The 20,259-nt window shown below is 40.9% G+C and overlaps 1 protein-coding gene across 2 annotated transcripts in view; it reads left to right on the top strand.

The window, feature by feature from the left end:
- LOC120786129 (growth factor receptor-bound protein 10-like) overlaps positions 1 to 16,410 on the top strand; it is a 48,561-nt gene extending 32,151 nt beyond the window's left edge. For both annotated transcript variants that reach the window (XM_040121297.1, XM_040121298.1), the window contains 11 exons: positions 617 to 732; positions 2,602 to 2,676; positions 3,136 to 3,273; positions 4,472 to 4,582; positions 6,069 to 6,167; positions 6,393 to 6,470; positions 8,063 to 8,179; positions 8,838 to 8,904; positions 9,025 to 9,112; positions 9,559 to 9,652; positions 10,894 to 16,410. In XM_040121297.1, the coding sequence (XP_039977231.1) occupies positions 617 to 732; positions 2,602 to 2,676; positions 3,136 to 3,273; positions 4,472 to 4,582; positions 6,069 to 6,167; positions 6,393 to 6,470; positions 8,063 to 8,179; positions 8,838 to 8,904; positions 9,025 to 9,112; positions 9,559 to 9,652; positions 10,894 to 11,040 (1,130 nt within the window). In that variant the 3' untranslated portion in view covers positions 11,041 to 16,410. The remainder of the gene's footprint in view (positions 1 to 616; positions 733 to 2,601; positions 2,677 to 3,135; positions 3,274 to 4,471; positions 4,583 to 6,068; positions 6,168 to 6,392; positions 6,471 to 8,062; positions 8,180 to 8,837; positions 8,905 to 9,024; positions 9,113 to 9,558; positions 9,653 to 10,893) is intronic.
- Positions 16,411 to 20,259: the final 3,849 nt, after the last annotated feature.

Raw genomic sequence — 20,259 nt, 5'->3', positions numbered from 1 at the left:
AGTGAGGGCATCTGTCTTTCCAATGTCACTAATCATCCTTGGTTGCCAACCAGCCTTTCCTGGAAGTCACTGGTGTACAAACAAAGATTTTTAAAACCTACAAGATCAGCTTGTGCTGATTTTTCACTGGGCTTTTATGTTTTGGCACTCAAAAAATTGTTTTCTTCTTCCAGATGACACTTCACAACTGTTTACAGTAAACAAGGTCCTTTGGTGACAAGGACATTTCAGAATATGCTTTCAATATTAAAAATACAAGAGAGAAATGAAAAGAGAGAGGAAATGCATGCAAAAAAGCGCATTTTGTGCTGCAGATCAGCCAGTCCCTAGAATAAATATAAAAAAGAACAATGAACAATGAGACTATAGTTACAGTGTAAATACTTTCAAAACTCTTTATTTACGAGTTTTGTATTGATTTTTTTCCACCCAATTTCAACTTGTTTTTATTATTCAAATAAAAATAACTTCTGTTTTTTGAAATAAAAATAATGAGCCATGGGGCTGTTTTAAAAAACAAAAAAAATCTTTGTTGCAGTCACACTCCATCCCTGAGGACAACTCAAAGATGACACAGTTTAGATGACTAACAGTCTGTCTATGTGTCCTCATACAGAGAGGTGCCTGGAAGACCATGAGCTGGTGGTTCAGGTTCAAACCTCCATGAGCAGCGACAGTAAATTCCTCTTCAGGAAGAACTATGCCAAATATGAATTCTTCAGGAACCCCCTGGTGAGTCTCTCGCATCCCTGAAATGACCTTTCTGTGACTGCTTCGGTTTAGCACGCAGCCCCATACACCCATGCACACACTGCCCACACAAACACGCACATGCGCACACACACATAGCTTTGCTTCAGTGGATTTTCCAGCCCTGATATTTTTGGATTGGAGCTGCTGATGGCTAAAACTTCATGCTGACATTGAAAACCTTTACATTTGATTGTTTTTAGAAAAAAACTACAGGCACTCCAACTTATGTTTCTCCAACGTAATATTTTCTCTAGGTGGCGTGGCAAACCCTCTGTAGCATCAAAAGTATCATAATTTTCTTGAAATTTTCATTGATAATTACTTGTATAAGAGTCTCACAGCCATGCTAGTGGCTCAGTGAGGCACAAAGGTGCTTTGAACTACATGTTAACGTCATCATGTTACATGTTCATTAATGACAATAAATGACAATACAAACATACTGATGTTAAGTAAGTATGATGTTTACCATTTTCACCATCTTTGATTTGCATGTTAGCATTCTAACATTTGCTAATTAGCAAAATAAATACAAAATTGCAGTTGAGGCTGACGGGAATTCCATTAGTTATGCGGGTCTTCGGTCATAAACAAATTAAAAAGTTATGACACTGCTACAGTACACACTATATAGCCATTATGTTGTATTTTGTTGTAGGGACAGATCATAAAGAACAATATTTAAATGTTAGTCGACTTTTGATTTTTCATTTTAACAGGAAATTATCTCACTATTCTCATTACACTACTCTTTCCATAGTATGCAATATTTTCAAACCCACACAACCAGAAGGAAGAAACTTTAAGAAATTAAAGGACAATCTTGTTCATTGCAAGCTACAATTTGTTTATGTGAAACGAGGACAGGCAAAACCAGTGTAAGAGTTTAAAGCCATGCTAGCAGCTTTGTGAGATGGTACATAGAAACAGCTGGTGCTTTGAGCTAAATGCTAATATCAGTATGATAACACGCTCATGGTGACCATGCTAATATGCTGATGTCCAGAAGGTATAATGTTTACCATGTTCACCATCTTTAGTTTAGTGTGTTAGCATGCTAGTATTTGCTAATTAGCACTTAACATAAAGTACATCTGAGGCCAAGTATTGTCCAATATCAGTGTAACTTTGTACACTATGCTCTCTTTGTGTCATCTCTGAGTATGTTTGGCCTTGCGGTGGTCACACCATGTTTGCCCATTTCTGTCTTCCTTCTGGTGATGTAAAAGCTGAAGCTTATTCTACTTTTGCACTCATTTCGAGTCTTTTTGGATAGAGTGTGAGCTAAAATATAAAATGCAAAGCTGTTCATAATTTTAAGGACACTAACCTGCTTCTGACAGCCAGCGAGTCAGTGTTAGCCAGCTTGCGTGGCATCTTTTGCTGATGTGGACTCAGCATGGGGCTCTGCTGTTTTGTGCTGGCTGGGTATACAGTGACATTATTGCCGTGGTGATTTAGGTGTGTGTCAGAGCCAGCAGGTGACCTCAGCTCTGTAGTAATGAGCACAGTAAAACACCAGAGTGCTGGCCGCAGCCTGTCAATCACGCTAAGAGTAGCGCTGCTGGCTAAAGGGGATTACATCAGCGGGTGAGATCATACTGCATCTACTCCCAGGATGGAGTGCCCTCTCTCTTCCCCACCACTTTGCCTCTGAGTCCTTGTACTCATCAAATACACACACACACATACACACACAGAAAGAGAGACGTATTCTGCATAGATAAACACTACTTCACTCTGAGCTTGCATATGCACTGTTTTCTAGTACCCCTCTCTCTCTCCCTTTCTTTCTCTATTTTCTTCCTCTCTCTCATTGTCGGTCTGTGTGTGTGTTTTTCCACCCAGAACTTTTTTCCAGAACAGATGGTGGCTTGGTGTCAGGAGTCCGATGGCTCAATTCCTCAGTCACAGCTCTTACAGGTGAGGCGATGACTAAGAGAAAGGACACATATAGCTCTAATAGCACACATGCGAAGGCTTTATTCATTACCTAACCCCTAAGTGTTACCTCAGCCCTAATTTAATCCTACACCTAAATCTTAACTCTAAAGTAGCTGCCCTATGAAGACTGAAAGCAGGAAAATGTTCTCACTGTGGAGGATTTCTATCACTGTGGGGACATCTGGTAATCCAATAATATGCATGCACACACACAGCTCCTGAAATCTGCTAATTGCATTCACCCAGTGTTGTAACTGCCAGATTTTTAAGAATATAGAAAAAAGAACCAACCTCATTATTCCACTGGATTGATTTTACAGCATTGGGGAATATCTATGTTTTAAGGATTTTAAAGGCACAAACAACACAAACATTTGTGTTACACTGAGTTCACCTACAGCCTTGTTCCCAATAGATGCTGTTGTGTGTTTTTTCCAGAACTTCCTGAACTCTAGCAGCTGTCCAGAGATCCAGGGCTATCTGTACATGAAGGAGCCTGGACGCAAGTCCTGGAAGAAGCTCTACATGTTCCTGCGACGTTCGGGTCTCTACTATTCTTCTAAAGGAACATCCAAGGTGATAAGTTACTGCTGTATTGATTCTGAAACTGGTAAAAAAAGAGTCGAACTTGATAGATTAAGAGTTTACATTTTTGTGTAAAATAGTGGAGTGGCTAAGCTTATTTTTGTGTTCATTTTCAATTTTTCTTTTCTACATCATATTTTTCTTATTTCATTCCTTCCAGTTATACTGTTTTACAGGGACTGCTGATGTGTCATGTGAGAATAAAACAACTTCTTATTTTATGTTTTGTTAAATGAGAATAAAATTTAAATAAGCTTAGGTCAAAACCTAGTATATGGCTTGACCGCCCTTTATCTGTTTGCTTCTTTCCTACTCTCTGTGCTCACATATACAGTATTTTAATACAGCTGAATTCCCAATAATTATCATACATGTTTTTCTGTTACTGTTGTCAGACAACGAACAAGTTTGAAATAGTGACTGAAACACGGCCCATTAAGACAACATGTTAACCAACAATCATTCCCAAGCCATTTCCAAGCTGCTGCTCTGTGCTGCTAAAATCCCTGATTTTATAATTGCGATGTCGTCTGAAAAAAATCCCCATACACATAAGTTAAAGACAGCGGCTATGCTGTGATTTTTGCTATATTTACTTAGAAAATGATCAATCAGAGGGCAAGTTAGAAGCTGATTCACGCCTGTGTCCACTGCCGTATGGTTAATTGAATGAAACGCGTAGAGCTTGTGCCCACGAGGCAATAATATGGAAAGTATCTAATGTTTGTCCAAAAAGTCGCTAAATCTGTCATTAGGTGCTTTTGTGAAGAAAAGTCGCTAAATGTGTGAAAAGTCTGTAAATCTAGCGACAAAGGCTCTCAATTGACAACCCTGCCTATAAATGCCCCTCTGATGACGCGAGAGAAACTGTTTGCGGCAATTTATTTTTAAAGAGCAATGACCAATGAGGAAACTCCTACACTTAGTCACGTGACATTCGGCTGACCAATGGTGCAATATTATCAGTCAGTCAGTCACAGACATTCACATTTCTAGGGCTGGCCCTGCTGTTGGGGATCCAGTCAAAAAAAAGAGAAAAATGCTCAAATCTTAATTTTGTGTTTTCCGAAGCAGAGGAAGACATTAACAAATGTAAAATAGCAGTCTGTAATCCTTTTCTTCATGTTGTTGCTTGCAACCCTCTCCCTCCCCCTCCTCCATCAATCTCTGCCTCCCCCTGACTGAACAGGAGCCCCGGCATCTGCAGATGCTGTCAGATCTGGAAGATAGTAACATCTTCACCATCATCACAGGCAGAAAACTTCACAATGCCCCCACAGACTACCAGTTCTGCATCAAGGTAATACATACAAAAAAACACTGCAACCAGAGCAACTCATTGCTGAAGATCACTCAGTGTTGAAGATTGTGGCAGATTAGACGGGATAATTTTGCTATTATTATCTTAATTTTAGTGTGTTTAGTATACCCACTTTAACACAGGTACCTACCTCTCCTTTACGTAAATTGCATCTTTTGTGTGTGCCATATGCACACACACACACACACACACACACACACACACAGACACACACCCATGACCGTGCAGGATTGGGTACTTGATTTTACTTGATTTTGCTGCTGGGAGTGGATGGATTGTTGCTATGGTGACATGAATGAATTTATCAGTAGGGGCTGCTTTTAAGGCGCAGCGTTTCTAACATCCTTGTTACAGATGGAGGAGAAGGGAAAAGTCTGCATTGGGATGTTGGATAGTCTTTGCTAGTAGGGGGTGTAATATATTGTTTGTTTGCATGCAATAAGTGTTAGAGGGTGTAATTAAATGTCATTCATTAACTCTGAGCTGTCACAGGTGTCATCTGCTAGGTGAGAAAGTTGACAAGCTTAAAATTTGTTTTCATATTAAAGCAGTTACTGTCATTTGGCCCTTTAAAGTGAGGTTATTGAAGAAAATCTTCCTTTTACAAATGGAAATGGTGAATTCACAAACAACTAGAAAAAGTGCTCATTAGAGAGCAGCCCTCTGCCAAGGAAAATGTCAAACAACAAACATCAGACTTCAGAGAAAAACTTTCAAATTCATAGTAAATGATCTGGATCTGCCCCAAAATTTAATGGGTTCTTGCTTGGCCCATGCCCCATCCCTCCACTAAGTTCGGTGCAAATCGGTTCAGCAGTTTTTGCGTAATCCTGCTGACAAATAAACAAACTAACTAACTAACAGATGAGGGTAATTACATAACCTCCTTTGCAGAGGTAACAAAACTCACCTTTGTTTCAATTAATACTCAGAGATTTTGCTGCTAGAGCCTTGCTTGGTCTGGTGTGACCAGTAGCTTATGGTGGCTACTCTTAGCTAAGGTTAGCAAACCTTAGAGCAATATTGCTGTGTAACTGACATTAGAGCTAGTTTACTAACTTAATGACTCTTCTGTAGTTGTGCTACTGTTTTATCATTTACCACTATTCCATACTTGTTACTTGTGGCCACAGTGGTTGTTGTTAGACATAACAAAGTCTTGCCTGAACAGTGATCATAAAATGCAACTTTATAGGCATTTCTGTTGCTTGTCAACTTCTGGATTCTACATTATATAAGATGCATTTGATTGCATATAATGTACCACCACTAATCTACACAAATTACTTTGCAATCACTGAAGTGCAAACCTGAGTTACAGAAAATAAGAGTGATCACACCATGGCTTAGTAGTCTTGCTCTACCCTGTCACAGGTTTGACTGCCAAAAAACACAAAAGAGACCTTACAAGTTCATGATGTGTATCTGACTAATGTAATGTCCCACTGTGCCTGCTGTTTGACAGCCCAGCAAAGTGAGGAGTGACTGTAAGGAGCTAAAGATGCTGTGTGCGGAGGACGAACAAAGCAGGACCTGCTGGATGACTGCCTTCAGACTGCTCAAAGTACTTTCCTTTTTCTTTCATGCCATGTTATTGTAGTTAAATCCAAGGCTTTGAGCATACTACTATACACTTCACATAGGTTGACAAATGCTGCCAATTGGCATCCAACCTAGTAGTTACTTAATAGGTACAGTCGATTCCCTTTTCTTGAAGTGTCAACATTAATTAATTTGTCAGAACTTGGAAACATGAGCTGATGCTGTCTCTTCTCTCCTGCCTTCACAGTATGGGATAGTACTGTATCAGAGCTACAACATCCCCCAGCAGAGGAAGTCTAACCTCTCACCTTTCTCGGCACCTGTGGTGAGGATCTGCTCTCTGACATTACTTTCTTACAACCCCGCTCTGATGCCCCCACCCAGCCAAGACCAATCCAGATTAATTAGTTGATGGTGAATTGGAAAACAGTCCACTTCTTGAACGGTTGGATCATTTTGCGTTTTGAATAAGAAGGATTTATTAAATACTGAAATTAATTTCTATTCAAATGATCATTGCTGCTGTTGACCTTTCTTAATGACTTAAAAGAGCTTCTGTAGTGAAAGGCTTATGGTCCAGATTCGGGTCAGGCTGCCCATTTAAACAAACAGTAGTCTATAACAAAAGTAGAGTACATCCGACACATGACATCTTATCCCAGAGTTATTTACAAAGGTGAACATTTACATAATGCTCAGACACACGTACAATGTATAAAAGACTGCACACACAGCAAACAGAAATCTGCGTATTTTTATGCTGTGTTACACTAAGGCTAATCACCTCACACTATGAAGTGTTGGTAAAAATCTCATAAGCTCCTTTGGAAAGATTTTGAATTAAAGTAAGTGACAGATCTCTAGAATTTAGACAGTTTGTACTTTTTGAACATTAGATTTGTGGAGTGAGTTTTTTTTTTTAAGGACTTGGTCATATAACTTTACCCTACTGTAGAGCATTATGGCATACACTTGCAAATAATCATACCAAAATAATTTAAATGAGGGCTGCAACACATTAAATTATTATGAGTTTACTTTTACTATCAATTCATTTGACATTCTTTTGATTAATTGTTTAGTCTATAAAATTAAAGAAAATGGTTAAAAATAACCTGACAGAACAGCCCAAGATGATGTCTTGGAATGTCTTGTTTTGTCCAACTCACAGTCCAAAACCCAAAGATTTACAATTTACAATGAAACGCTGCATTTCTTGGTTTTATAAGTCTTCACATTGAAGAATCTGGAACCAGAGAATGTTTAGTAAATTACTCGATTAATAATTTTCAAAATAATTAGGCATCAATCTTCTGTTGACTGACAAATTGATTCATTGACAAATTCTTCAGCAATAAATTTAATTACTATAATTTACAGATTAATGTGACAAATCTGACACGATTGCATTCCCATAGACCCAGATTCTGTTTAAATAATAATAAATTTAATAAAATCCAGGTTTTGAAAATATGATATAAAGTATGGGTTAAAAAATTCATTATTAAAAATAAATTATGGGTATTTGCTTGTGTGTAACGGTGTAGCAATATTTTAATGGCTACATTTACTAGGCATTATGGCTAGTATACAAGAGCAATTTGGTTGACTTTATTTTCAGATGAAGGACAGGTCTGAGTAATTAAAAAAAAAAGAAACCTGGAATAATTTGAGCAGGAAAGCCAAAAAGCCAGGAGAGGCTTGTGCTTTTCCTCAGAGACGCATTTTGTGGATTGAAGTGGGTCTGTGTGCAGACAGGATTTGTCATGCCCCAGTGAGTGTGTCTGGCTTGTTTGACCTCTGACCCTTGTCTATGCCCCCTCCCCTTCACCCAACCACTTGTGTGCCCCCCTCCCCCCACTCCCCACCTACCACCACCCTTACCCTACCCTCCCATCCTGCCACGTCTCCCAACAGCGGAGTGTATCCGAGAACTCCTTGGTTGCCATGGACTTCTCTGGACGGACCGGTCGCGTCATCGACAACCCTGTCGAAGCCCAGAGCGCCGCCCTGGAGGAGGGACAGACCTGGAGGGTAAGGAGGAGGTGGATGAAGCTTGGCCAATGGGATGGATAGATCTTCAGAAAATAGACGAGTTTATGATTGCGTACACAGGTGGATTTATGCTCCATTATGTGTCATGATGAACAGAAGATATTAGTTGCCTACAGGTTTTTTATTGACATATAATTTGGTTTTGGTAAAGAACCCTCAGTACCCTCGTCTTATCAGGTGTTTTATCCTGAAGTTAAAAAAAGCCAACAAAATGGAGCGTTTTCACTACACAAGGAATTACAAACATCTTTTATCACTAGCTTTTGCACTTTTGTGTATAAACTTAACATTTTTCATGGGAAGGGTGTGTGTAGGCCGTTTCCCATTTTGAACTAATTTATTTTTCCCCTCCAGCACTTTTCTTAGTATAATTAAGTGTGCAGCAGCTCCACTTATCTGTTGCTGAGATCACAGCTCATAAAGCCAGGGCAGAATACAGCTGCGCACTTCATATTATGTTCGTGGGTTTACCTTGCTGTAAAAAAATTCATCAACCCTGCCATACAGAAAATGTAAGTTGTTGTGTCTTGGTTCAAAGGGGAGCATTAGTCAAAGGGGAGTTCGAGGTTGTTGCCAGGGATTCTGGTTTTGATATGATGTTTTTTCATGGTAAATCTTGCTCAATTCTTCCACATAGAAGCGGAGCCAGCGTATGAATGTCTTGGGCAGTCCCAGCCCCCTGCACCCTTCCTCCCTGAGCACAGGTACTCTCACTTAGATAACACACTGAAGACCAATAAACCTTCTTGGGCTGGTTGATGTAAAGTGGTTATGAATATATGCTGAGAAAATGCTTAAACAATGAGGGTTTGTCTGTCTTTTAGTGATCCACAGGACACAGGTGTGGTTTCATGGTCGCATCATGAGAGAGGAAGCCCACAAAATGATCACACAACAAGGCCAAGTAGACGGGTAAGAACAACAATATGTTGAGTGGGAAAAGGTTGAGAGGCTGATTTTAAGGAGTTTTTGTTTCCCATGATGTTATCTCGGGGTTAATGCTCATCTGAAATCCAGTTGAAAGGTTTGGGAGAAGCTTGCAAGTGAGGATTATTTTGTCAAGTAGAACTCTATGAGTGAAAGTTGTGAAAATAGATACATCACTGCTGCCAAGAAAAAAGCTCACGTCTAAAATGTCAGAGTCTAAAAACGGCTTTTTGGCTTGTCAGCCACACATTTTAGCCTTTACCCAACGGATAAAGATAAGGTTCTCTAAAGAGTCACACTCATGCAGCAGCATTTCATCAGGCATTTGAAATTCCATAGTCACTGAAATTGAGTTCAGTAGTGTTACATATTTCATACTCTTCATATTTTTCATTAAACAGCTGAAATATTTCTCATGTTCTGTGTGTCAGGTTATTCCTGTTGCGGGACAGTCAAAGTAATCCCAAGGCATTCGTGCTCACCTTGTGCCACCACCAGAAGATCAAGCACTTCCAGATCCTACCGGTCAGTCACATGACACAACACAATCACAATGCTGCAGGAAATTTGTCACGCTCACTGGTAAAGTCCACTGGAAAAAGGCACAGAGAGGCAGATCACTGCACTACTCCCTTAGAAAAACAAGTTAAAATTGTGCTAACAAATACATTTTCAATAGGGCATTAAAATGAGCTGTTGTTAGATTTTATCTCATATCCCAGTTACCAAACTACAGTTATTGCCTCAAAAGCCAATTGAATCTCAAAGGTTTTTCACACAACTATTTTCCAAAGTGTACCATGCTTTTTTAAGATTTTGAAATTGGTTTTTCCTTTCTCCCAGGCAGCCATCTGTTTGCATTTACTTTGGCAAAGTACAGAAATCAACTTGAAATGTTTTAAAGGGCCAGTTCACCCATATTACAATAAACACATTTAGTCATTTACCTCTTAGAGGTACAGTCTGTAGGTGAAACTTTTTGTTTTATTTGCTGGGGCTTTGAGATATGAGATTTCTAATACTATGAGGATATACTGTATGGGTGCTGCAACTGTGGTATACTTTTGATCAATGGAAAATAGTTAGTAAGAGTTTCAGCCATAATGGAATAGTCCTTTTAAACAAGATTTAGAGTCTACAGTCATGCTAGCAGCTCTGTGAGACTGTATTTAGTGTATTTAGGCACAGCTTTGAAGTAAATGCAAACATCAGCATACTAACATGCTCATTATGACAGATCTAAAATGCTGATGTTTAACAGGTTTACCATGTTCATTATCTTTGTTTAGCATGTTAGCATGCTAAAATGTGCTAGGTAGCATAAAGTACAGCTGAGGATAACGGGAGTATCATTAGTTTTACATATATTTGGTCATAAACTGCAATATTGGACTATTGAAATTTTGATCGGATTGTAGCGCTAGATGGAAAGTTATATTCTTGCTGGGTGGAAGAATCTGTTCTATATTCTATGGTAATCCATCCAATAGTTGGAATATTTCAAACTGCACTAAAGTGGTGGATTGACCAACACCAACCACCATTGACATATAGAGAGCCGAGCCACTAGCTAAAGAGACTTTAGCCATGCTAAAGTTTATTACATGAGAATAGACTGTTAATGTTAATTTATCTATTTGCTCTGCTGCCTCCTGTCTGATTATGTCACATGTTCTTTCAGTAGCTCGTAATCATAAAAGTATACATGTCTTATTGTCATGTGATGGCTAACTGTCCTCTCTCTTCCCTCTGGCTGTTGTCTGAAGTGTGAGGAGGACGGTCAGGTGTTATTCAGCCTCGATGACAGTGCCACCAAGTTCACTGATCTGATCCACCTGGTGGAGTTCTACCAGCTGAACAGAGGAGTGCTGCCCTGCAAGCTCAAACACCCCTGCACCGCCGTGGCCTTGTGACACTCCAACCCCCCCCCACACACACACCTCCACCCTTTTTTTGCACACCTTTCACCCTGAGACCCTGTCCCCCTATCTGCCCCTCTCTCACCATCGCAATGAGGTTGAAGGAGGTCGAGGAGATAGAGAAAAGTTAAGTCAAGTTTTGGGGATGCGAACGACGCAGCAGGAGCTGGCATTGCAGGTCTGATATCCCCAGTGTGCTGTGCTTTTCTCTGCCTTACCGCTGTTCGGATGTTTGATTGGGAACCGTTTGGACAGTCCAAGCGTTGCAGATCATGGACCCGGCAGTTGCCCAACTCCTGCAATGTTGTCATGGAGACTTGGTTGTTTTGTCATTGCGGTTTTAACCCTTGAGATAGACCATTCATTGTGAAAACACAAGACAGCTAAGATCTGTTCAGCAGGAGTGCTGCGGGTCTCTTGGATGGATCTCTCCCTTAAAGTCCTTCACCCTTCCACCCTTCAACCTCCCCCATCCTCCAGGACTGATAAGCTGTGGTGCCCTCCCCACCCTTGCCCCCTCACTAGCGAGGCAGGCAGGGAGCGCCACCCTCTGACTTCCTCATCGATCATCAGGGATGGACGGGAACCTCTCTGGGTCTTATCAAACTCGATCCAGGGGTTTTCTCAACCTGTGCAGTCCAGTCTGGATAAGCTGACACCCTGCCCCCCCCCAACACCCGAGCAGACTTGACGTAGCGTCTCTGCTGTGTCCTATCCCACAATCCCATGGTGCAGCCCCCGGTCCCACCTCCACACAAGCTCAGAGAAAAAAGCCGGAAGAGAAAAGAGAAGTAGCTAAAGAAAGATAAGCAGAGCAGTGGCAAGGGTTTGCTGAAAGGACAGAGGAATGTTTATCAGTAGGGCTGTAACAAGCCTCTCTTGTAGAGTTGATTACTTGATGTCATTTTAATGCTGTTTGATTACTGTTGATTCAATGCAGAACTAGTTTTGCACTCCCAGGCAGACAGACGACAGCTGTTCTCTCTTGCTAAATGAAGCTGCCTGCTATCCATTTGTCGTCCTTCACCCCCCCCAAATAGCATGCATGTGAATTTCCACCAGCTCTGATTGGATTACAGTGGCGTGGGAGTAAAGAGAGTAATGGCTGATTATGCAGTGCCTTTCGGAAAGGTTTGGGAACATCTTGGACCTACGTGTGGCTCGTACCAACATGACCACACTATAGCAAAAACGGATGTGCTCTTGAAGCGGTCACACCGTCTCAAGCCTGTGAGGAAGAGGAGGAGGACTGTTAAATAGACTCCAGAAAAGTGTGTCCACCCCCAAGCTTCTACCATTTCAGTCATTTTTAAAATCAGAGGGTTAAATCTGCTGGTGAATTTGTCTTTGAACGTCATTTTCTTTTGCTTAGTCTGTTTTGAGCTTACTGCTTGCACATTTTAATGATCCTGAGTTGGTATTGATGGGTTAGAGCTGGCATGTTCGGATTCTGACCACTGTTCCCTCTCGCCAGAAAAGACAAAACAACAAAAGCACTCCCATGACTTTTTCTGTGTTTAAATATGGAATTGAAAAAAATGACTTGAAATGTGAACTCCGCTGACTGTGTCTATACACACAGTCGTACGAGCTTCACTCGCCTTAAATGAAAATTGTGAGCCCTGTCTATGAAATCAAGCTGTATTAAAATGCACATAGAGTAACACGCTGAAGATTTTAAGACAACATTGAGAGTGTTAAAGATTATATTAAAGGAACAGTTTGACATCTGTGGAAATACTCTTAATCACTTTCTTGCCAAGAGTTAGATGAGAAGATGGATACCGCTCTCATGTCTGCTCATTAAATATGAAGCTACTGTCAGCAGCCCAAGACTGGAAACCTGGGGAAACCAGCTAACCTGACTCTGTCTAAAGGTAACAAAACCCACCCACCTACCAGTACCCCTGAAGCTCACTGATTTACATTATAAATCTCGTTTTTTTAATCAATACAAAACCCTAAGTGTAAAAACAACAATTTATTTCATTTTACTGGAGGTTATGTGGCAGACTATTTCTTGGCTGAGCGCAGTAACTTCCTAAGCTAAGCTAACAAGCTGCTGACTGTAGCTTCACATTTAGTGTACAGAGAGGTGTGTCGATCAACAAGAAAGTGAATAAGTTTATTTCCAAAAAGGCCAAACTATTCTTATAAAGTAAAAATCCACGTGAACATGATGCAGAAAACAGGTACTGGTGATACAACTTTGCATTTCTGGGGCCCATTTTCCTGTTTGATGCTGTATTATTTCTGCAGATAACAGGCTAAAATGTAACATCATGTCCAGGTATTTCCAGTAGCTGCATGGGAGTTTGGTAGCATCAGTGGTTAACATCTGGTTGTGGACTCAATCCTCAGAGTCGAACAGTAAGGGATTCTTTCTTGAACAGCTATTTTGCAACAATCATGCAGAGAGAAATCAGTTACGGTAGCGGTGAGAAAGCAATTTCTACACCAGCAGTAGCCTAAGTAGACCAGAATGCATCACAGCCATCAGACATGTTGCATTGTCAGGAAGAGGCTATACTAGTGCTCCTGATTTATTTTAGAGCTGAGAGTTTCATCAACGGAAAATGAAGTGGCAACTATTTAGATAATCAGTATTCGATATTTTAAGCAAAAATGCCGAAAAAGTGATAATTCCATCCTCTCAAATGTAAGGATATGTGGCTTTTCCTTGCCTTACATTATAGTAAACAAATATTTGTGAGATTTGGAGTGTTAGCCAGACACAAAAAGCAATTTGAAGACGTCACATTGGGCTCCAGGAAATTGTGATGGACATTTTTTCACAATATTTTTGACATTTCATACACCAAGAAAATCAACAAATCACTCAGTCAAGAATCACATTATCTCTTATTTGCAGCCTTAAGTATTTTGTCTAGCTAACTAATTTCTTTGCCTACAGGCCAATATTTGATTGAAAACAACATGGTCATGTCTCTTTCTGGTAGTTATTGACAAGCATTCTGGGACATGAAGTGAAAAGAAGATAAGGCAGGTTAGAAAAGTTGATGCACCATAAAAGTAGATGGTGACACTTTATCACTAAATGAAAATATCCATCTTAAAGCCAATATGTAGAGGATTTGAAAATGTTTGACTTTGGTGCCCCCAGGTGGTGGTACCAAAAAAGACACTGTAGCAGAGTCACTGAGACTGACTTGGCTGAGAGCAGCAGGTAGACTAAATGAATGTCAGCGGAGTGGGCTCAAGTATCTACAAACACAACATTATGCCGTCAAAATAACTATTTTCACATGCTACAGTCACATAAAAAATCCATACATGGTGGCTTTAACAGATCATCTGAGTAGATTTGTTTTCTTGTCTTCTTCCAAAAGAAAAGTGAGAACCATATTTGTAGGAACATACAACAAGAAAGGAACCTAGAGGGGATTTTTGAGGTCCTTTTGTCTTTTTCCGCCCTCTCCTGCTGTCATGCAACCGGCGAATAAAAAGCTGCAGGCATGTGACATAACACCTGCTTAGCCTCCTCCACCCCCCCGCCCTCACCTGCACCTCCCCTCCATGCTGTGCCAGATTCGCAGTGAACAGGGGTTAGCACGAGGCTGTCAGACTCCCTGCCAGGCAGACTAAACTCTCTAAGTACTGTCATTGACACGCAAGCCACTGCCGCCACCGGTCCAGCAATCGCGTGACTTGACCGACTCACCAGCTCTGCGCTCCACCAATCAGGCCTTTTCTAGTCAGACAGGGCAGACTCTCCAGGGATTGGATAATGCTTGAATCCCCCCGCCCCCTGTCCCACCTGTGTCCAGCCTGTAAGCTATGACCCTGTGGTGAATAAGTGTGTGTGTGTGTATATGTGTGCGTGTGGACGGCCAGACTGTTATATTCACTATTCAGGATTGCGAACTCTGTTGGTTATCATACTTGCCTTTTAGAGACAGTAAGAGGAAGGTTGCTTGTCGGCTGGGTAAAGTCAAGCTAAGTTGTGGATTTAGAGGAGACGGGAGTTTGGCTGGAGGTATCCCAGCATTCCCAGTCCTCAGTTGAGGATTCTTTCCTGTCTGTCACAGAGGGATGCTAAGCCACATAGCTATGGGTCAGCGGGGGACGAATCGCTGTCCTCTCCTCCTCTGTCCATTTTTAATCACTGTGCTACAATGCAATCCTATACACGAGTCCATGTATATGACTATACCAGTGTACAGTATCATTTGTTTTCTAAGTATGTGAAGCTATGGAGACGTAGATCTAACACTGTACCTAGGTCACAGATCACTATGTTTGGGGCGTTATGCTTTTGCTCATAACTCCATGTAAAATGAAGAATGATTTATTTTGTCCTTTTTCTTTCCATTATTTGATTGTGTGTATATTGACATTATTGTGTATTTTCTTTGGTTTGCCACAAAATGACCTTTTATAAATATATAAAAAAGAATATACCACAGTATATACAGTATTAAATTAAGCTGTTTTTTTTTTGTTGTTGTTTTTTATTTTATTTTAAGAGATCAAACTGGATTTTTGGCATGTGTCAAATTTCTTATCATCAGTTGTGCATATAAGCTGACAGGCTGACAGAGTCTTCAACTCAGCCAGCATCCAATTATGATGCCATCTTCTTTTAAAACTGCATCGTTTGAATATCCCCTCTGTCACGTCTGATTCCACTCATTTACTCCCAAGAAAACACTCCAGTAAATGTTTGGATGGATATTAACCTTAAACACACGTACACACACACACACCAGTGGGTTTTCATCAAGAGCACACACACCAACACTTAACCCTTGGGGGTATTCTTAGCAGCTTTTGTACACCTTTCATCACAAGTAGTGCAATTATACGCTGTAGCTCAAGAGGATTGTGCATTTCAATATGTCCATTTACTCGGATTTTAAGGTGCATAACGATGTTCTTTTTGTTTTGTTGTTATTATTCTTTTTCTTAACTTAGCCTATTCTTGCAGCAGGTGCCTCTTGTTTCTGAACAGTAACAAGTCATTAGTCGCTGTCCGTCCACTCACTGTGTTCATTTACAGTTAGCTGTGACTGTGAAATACAATCCTACTGGAACTAAATCCTAATGTCAGGTCAACATCGCATGCATATCCCATTGACATTGGTGACTCCCAGTGTAGGTGGTGTTTTATTTTTGATTGAAGTTATCAAAAGCTGAAGGCAAATAAACAATTCAGGGAAAGAAAAAAAAGAGCAAATGAACCGTAATCTTTTTTTTTATTTTTCAGATCCCCCCCACTGTGCTTTGCTTCATTCTGTCTGTACGGCTCCTGGATCTACATTGTATCCTGTTCAGGTATTTTTGTACAAATAAGGGACTGATATATTCTGTGTTTATTGGAAATTAGAATAAAAGACAACGTTGCTATAAACCAAAAATGGCTGGCCTGGCGGTGTGTTATTCTCCTCCTCCCGAAAACCCAAAACTGAGCTCTCCTCCTTTTCACACGGTATGGTGTCCTGTCACTCATCAGTCAGAGCAAGCGGGTCAGATCAGACATCACAGGTCCTTGGCATCTTGTGTGGAAGCAGCAACCCGGCGAACAATTTTCGCTTCGGGGAACCTTCGCTGGACCTCTCTAGTGAACATGCCCCTATGGTGATATTAGGGTTGCTGAAATGTTCTTTAAACGTTGCCGCTGTCCATGTTCGCCTCACATTTCATGGCTTTCCCTGGAATCAGCTGCGGGCCACAAACACGCACTTGAAAGCGGAAGCTATGTTGAGTGGGACCACGAGTTTAGAGCTGCCGGAGGTTACTGCTTCACCACACACAGGTAAATATTTGCTGCTTGTGTCTGTTTTTTCGCTCCCATGCAGCTGTTTACCAGCTGTGCTCATTAATGCAGTGGATCTCATTTCTTTGGTTTGCTGTGTTGCAAAAATAGTTAGGTACATTAGTATTTGGAGAGTGATATCATTTTTGTAATTTTGCCTCTGTACACCAGCGAAAGGGGTTTGAAATGAAGCCATCAAGATGTGATTGAAGTGTAGATTTTCAGCTTTAATTCAAGGGTGTTTAACAAAAATTTCACATTAACCATTTAGGAATTTCAGTCATTTTTATACATAGTCCCTCATTTTCAGAAGCTCAAATTGGACAAACCAACACAATTATAAGTATAAGGATTATTTGTAATACTTGGCTGAAAATCCTTTTCAGTCAACGACTGTGTGAAGTCTGGAACCTATGGATGTCACCAAATGCTGAGTTTCCCTCCTTCAGATGCTTTTCCAGGCTTTTACTGGAGTTGCCTTCAGTTGCTGCTGTTCATGGGTCTTTCTGCCCTCAGTTTTGCCTTCAGGAAGTAAAAAGCAGGCTCAGTTGGGTTGAGCTTAGGTGACTGACTTGGTCATTGAAGAATATTCCATTTCTTTGCCTTCAAAAGCTCCTGGGTTGCTTACGCAATATGCTTTGGATCATTATCCATCTGTACTGTGAAGCACCGTCCTATCAGTTGTGCAGTACTTGGCTGAATCTGAGCAGATAGTATAGCCCTATACATTTCAGCATTCATCCTGCTACTTCTATCAGCAGTCACATCATCCATAAACATCAGCAACCCGTTTCCATTGGCAGTCGTACATGCCCATGCCATAACACTGGCTCCATCGTGTTGGACAGATGATGTGGTTTGCTTTGGATCAAGAGCCGTTTTCCCCCTCAATGCTCTTCTTCAGTGTTCAGTGAAAGTGTTGAACTGTATTTCTAACGGGTTCAAAGCTCAAAAACAAAATTCTGTGGGTCAAAGTAGACATCTATCACTGTATCTACTTAATCACACAAGTGGAAACCTTTTGTAGTCTGTTCTCTTTTCTGTCAAGCTTTTTGTTACATTTTGCTGCTGTTTTTTAAACCTCCGGCTTGTGCTCGCTTATTGCTGAAAATTGCAGCAGTGACATGTCCGCTAAAGTGAACATGCTGGAAGCAGCTTAGTTGGAGTGTAAGAGATGTGAGGCGTTGAACCGTCAGTGGGCGCTGAAAGCATTTGAAATCTCATTTGAGGTAAACGCAAACGCTGAAAAACGGTTTGAAGCCGAGCTGGAAAACACTGGAGCGTTGAACACTCCAGTGGCAGAAAGTGCTGCCTTTGAGTCAGCAGCTCAAACTACTGCTGAAAACGTGTCCTGTCACTGAGTTAGCGTGTTGTGCAAGAGAAGAATGTGTGTGAGCACTTTAATGTAGAAAATGTGTACTAATTCTAGATGACCAGAAAAGCATCTGGACAAACAGGGTCAAATCATACAGAGAGAATATTAAGAGTCTGCAACTGAACTGTGGACGACAGAGTGAAATCCATTCTGAGAGAAGGGACCACGTGGAGTTTTGAAAAACTGTGTCAAAAGATAAAATGTCTCAGTGTCAAACCCAAACTGCTTTGACTGTCTGGGCCAGACTGTCTCTGTTTGTGAACCATCTGCTCCAGAGTCAGAAACACGTGGAATCCTGGCCTGGACCTGTCTGTGCGGAGATGCGAGGGAGCTGATTCATGTGGCAACAACAGCAAACAAACGAGAAATGCCACCGGTCCCATTGAGTCAAAAAGAAGCCGAATGCAAGGTGAGACAAACATATTAGTGTTGTAGTGTCTGACTGGTTGCCTCCTCTGCGTTAGACAATATTTATTTCAAGGTCAGCACTTCACTGTTTACATCAGTGTCACGCACAAGGAAGCTTTTGTAGGTTGTGAGGATGAAAAAGAAATGGCCATGAGTGTTATGATTGACAAGACAGACAGATGATGATCAGGCCGCCGAAATGGACATTAGATAAAATGAAGCTGACAACTAGAAAACAATACATAGATATAAAAGTCCCTGTTCTGCATGTGTCATTAAGTCAGTCATCCTCTGTGACTGTGAGCAAAGAGCCACTGGAGGGCAGTGGAGACCACATCTTTGGCCAGAACCGAAACACAAGATGACAGACGAGCTCACAGAAAACATTTTTGATGTTACTGCCAAGAAATATCAGGAAGTTTCACTAGCACCCGTCGCAGGCCGTGGTCAAGTCAGTCAATACCACTATTAGATTTTTGAGGCTATTTGAGAGTTTAAAAAAATCTGATGATGGATCAGCCAATATTAATGTTTTGATAGAAACACTTAACATGAGCTAACATTTTTTTTTTTTTGTAAGGATCCATTAAATTTGGTTAAAGAGAATTTGACCAAGAAATAGAGGGGTGACAAATTAAAGTATGAAAATGATGTGAATCATGTGCTATGGCTTTCAGGCACTAGATCCCAATCCAACTGAACACCTATGGGAGATCTAGGACTGACGTGTTACACAGTGCTCTCCATCACCACCACCATCAGGGAATATCTTTTGGAAGAATGAGGTTCATCCCTCCAGCAGAATCCAGAGACTTGTGGGCCAAGGAGCGCCGAGTCTGCTCTGGAGATCCGAGGCAGAACAGCACCTGACTGCGACTCCTTCTGTTGGTTGCTAATCGGGTCATTTTACGGCTGGAAGTGCTCTCTGGAGGACAAAATACCTGAGTGCAACGCTGTCTCTGAATGACCTCAAACATATCTGTGCCATTTCTCTACTGCAGTTTCCTTTCTTATCTGCTGGCCTATGCACCAATAGTCAAATATCTGTGACAAGCTTAAATGACATCATTTTTAGGTGATAACTCGTGTGTGCATGTGATTCCATGCTATAGATTGGAAGACGTGTCCAAGATCAGAGGTCACAGGTCATATTTAAGACTTGGACAAAATAGGCTTTTTTTTTTTTTTTTTTTATTCTAAAGAAAACCCCTGAGTTTAAGGATCTTCAGGGAAGTGGTACAGTGCACATCTAAGACGGATTCTGCGCCACAAAACCAAAGATTTCAAAGTCTTCCTTCTATGTATTGTTTTTTTGTAACTGTCAAAGCTCAATATTGCTATTGGCCTTTAAAAATCCAGTATCAGTAGTAGGTAGGTAGGTGTGACCAAGTCTAATCCCCAGCTGACTCGGATCAGCTGATCTGATCATTAAACGGCTGCTTGGATTGAGCCAAAAATGGGCAGATTTCTCAGCACACCAGTCCTGGAAGGTGTAGGTGGAAATGGCTTTTGTCTACTCTCAACCAAATTCGACTTAATTTTTATGCTAATTTTTCCATTTCAGCTCTAATTAAATGTGTAAATTGGAGCTGCTGAAATGAAAAAATACAAGCGTAAATAATGAACAATACTTAAAGAGACAAAATGTCAAACG

This window comes from Xiphias gladius, chromosome 24, assembly GCF_016859285.1.
Source record: "Xiphias gladius isolate SHS-SW01 ecotype Sanya breed wild chromosome 24, ASM1685928v1, whole genome shotgun sequence".
In the NCBI taxonomy this organism is placed as follows: domain Eukaryota; kingdom Metazoa; phylum Chordata; class Actinopteri; order Istiophoriformes; family Xiphiidae; genus Xiphias; species Xiphias gladius.
This window is presented reverse-complemented; position numbering and strand designations above follow the sequence as displayed.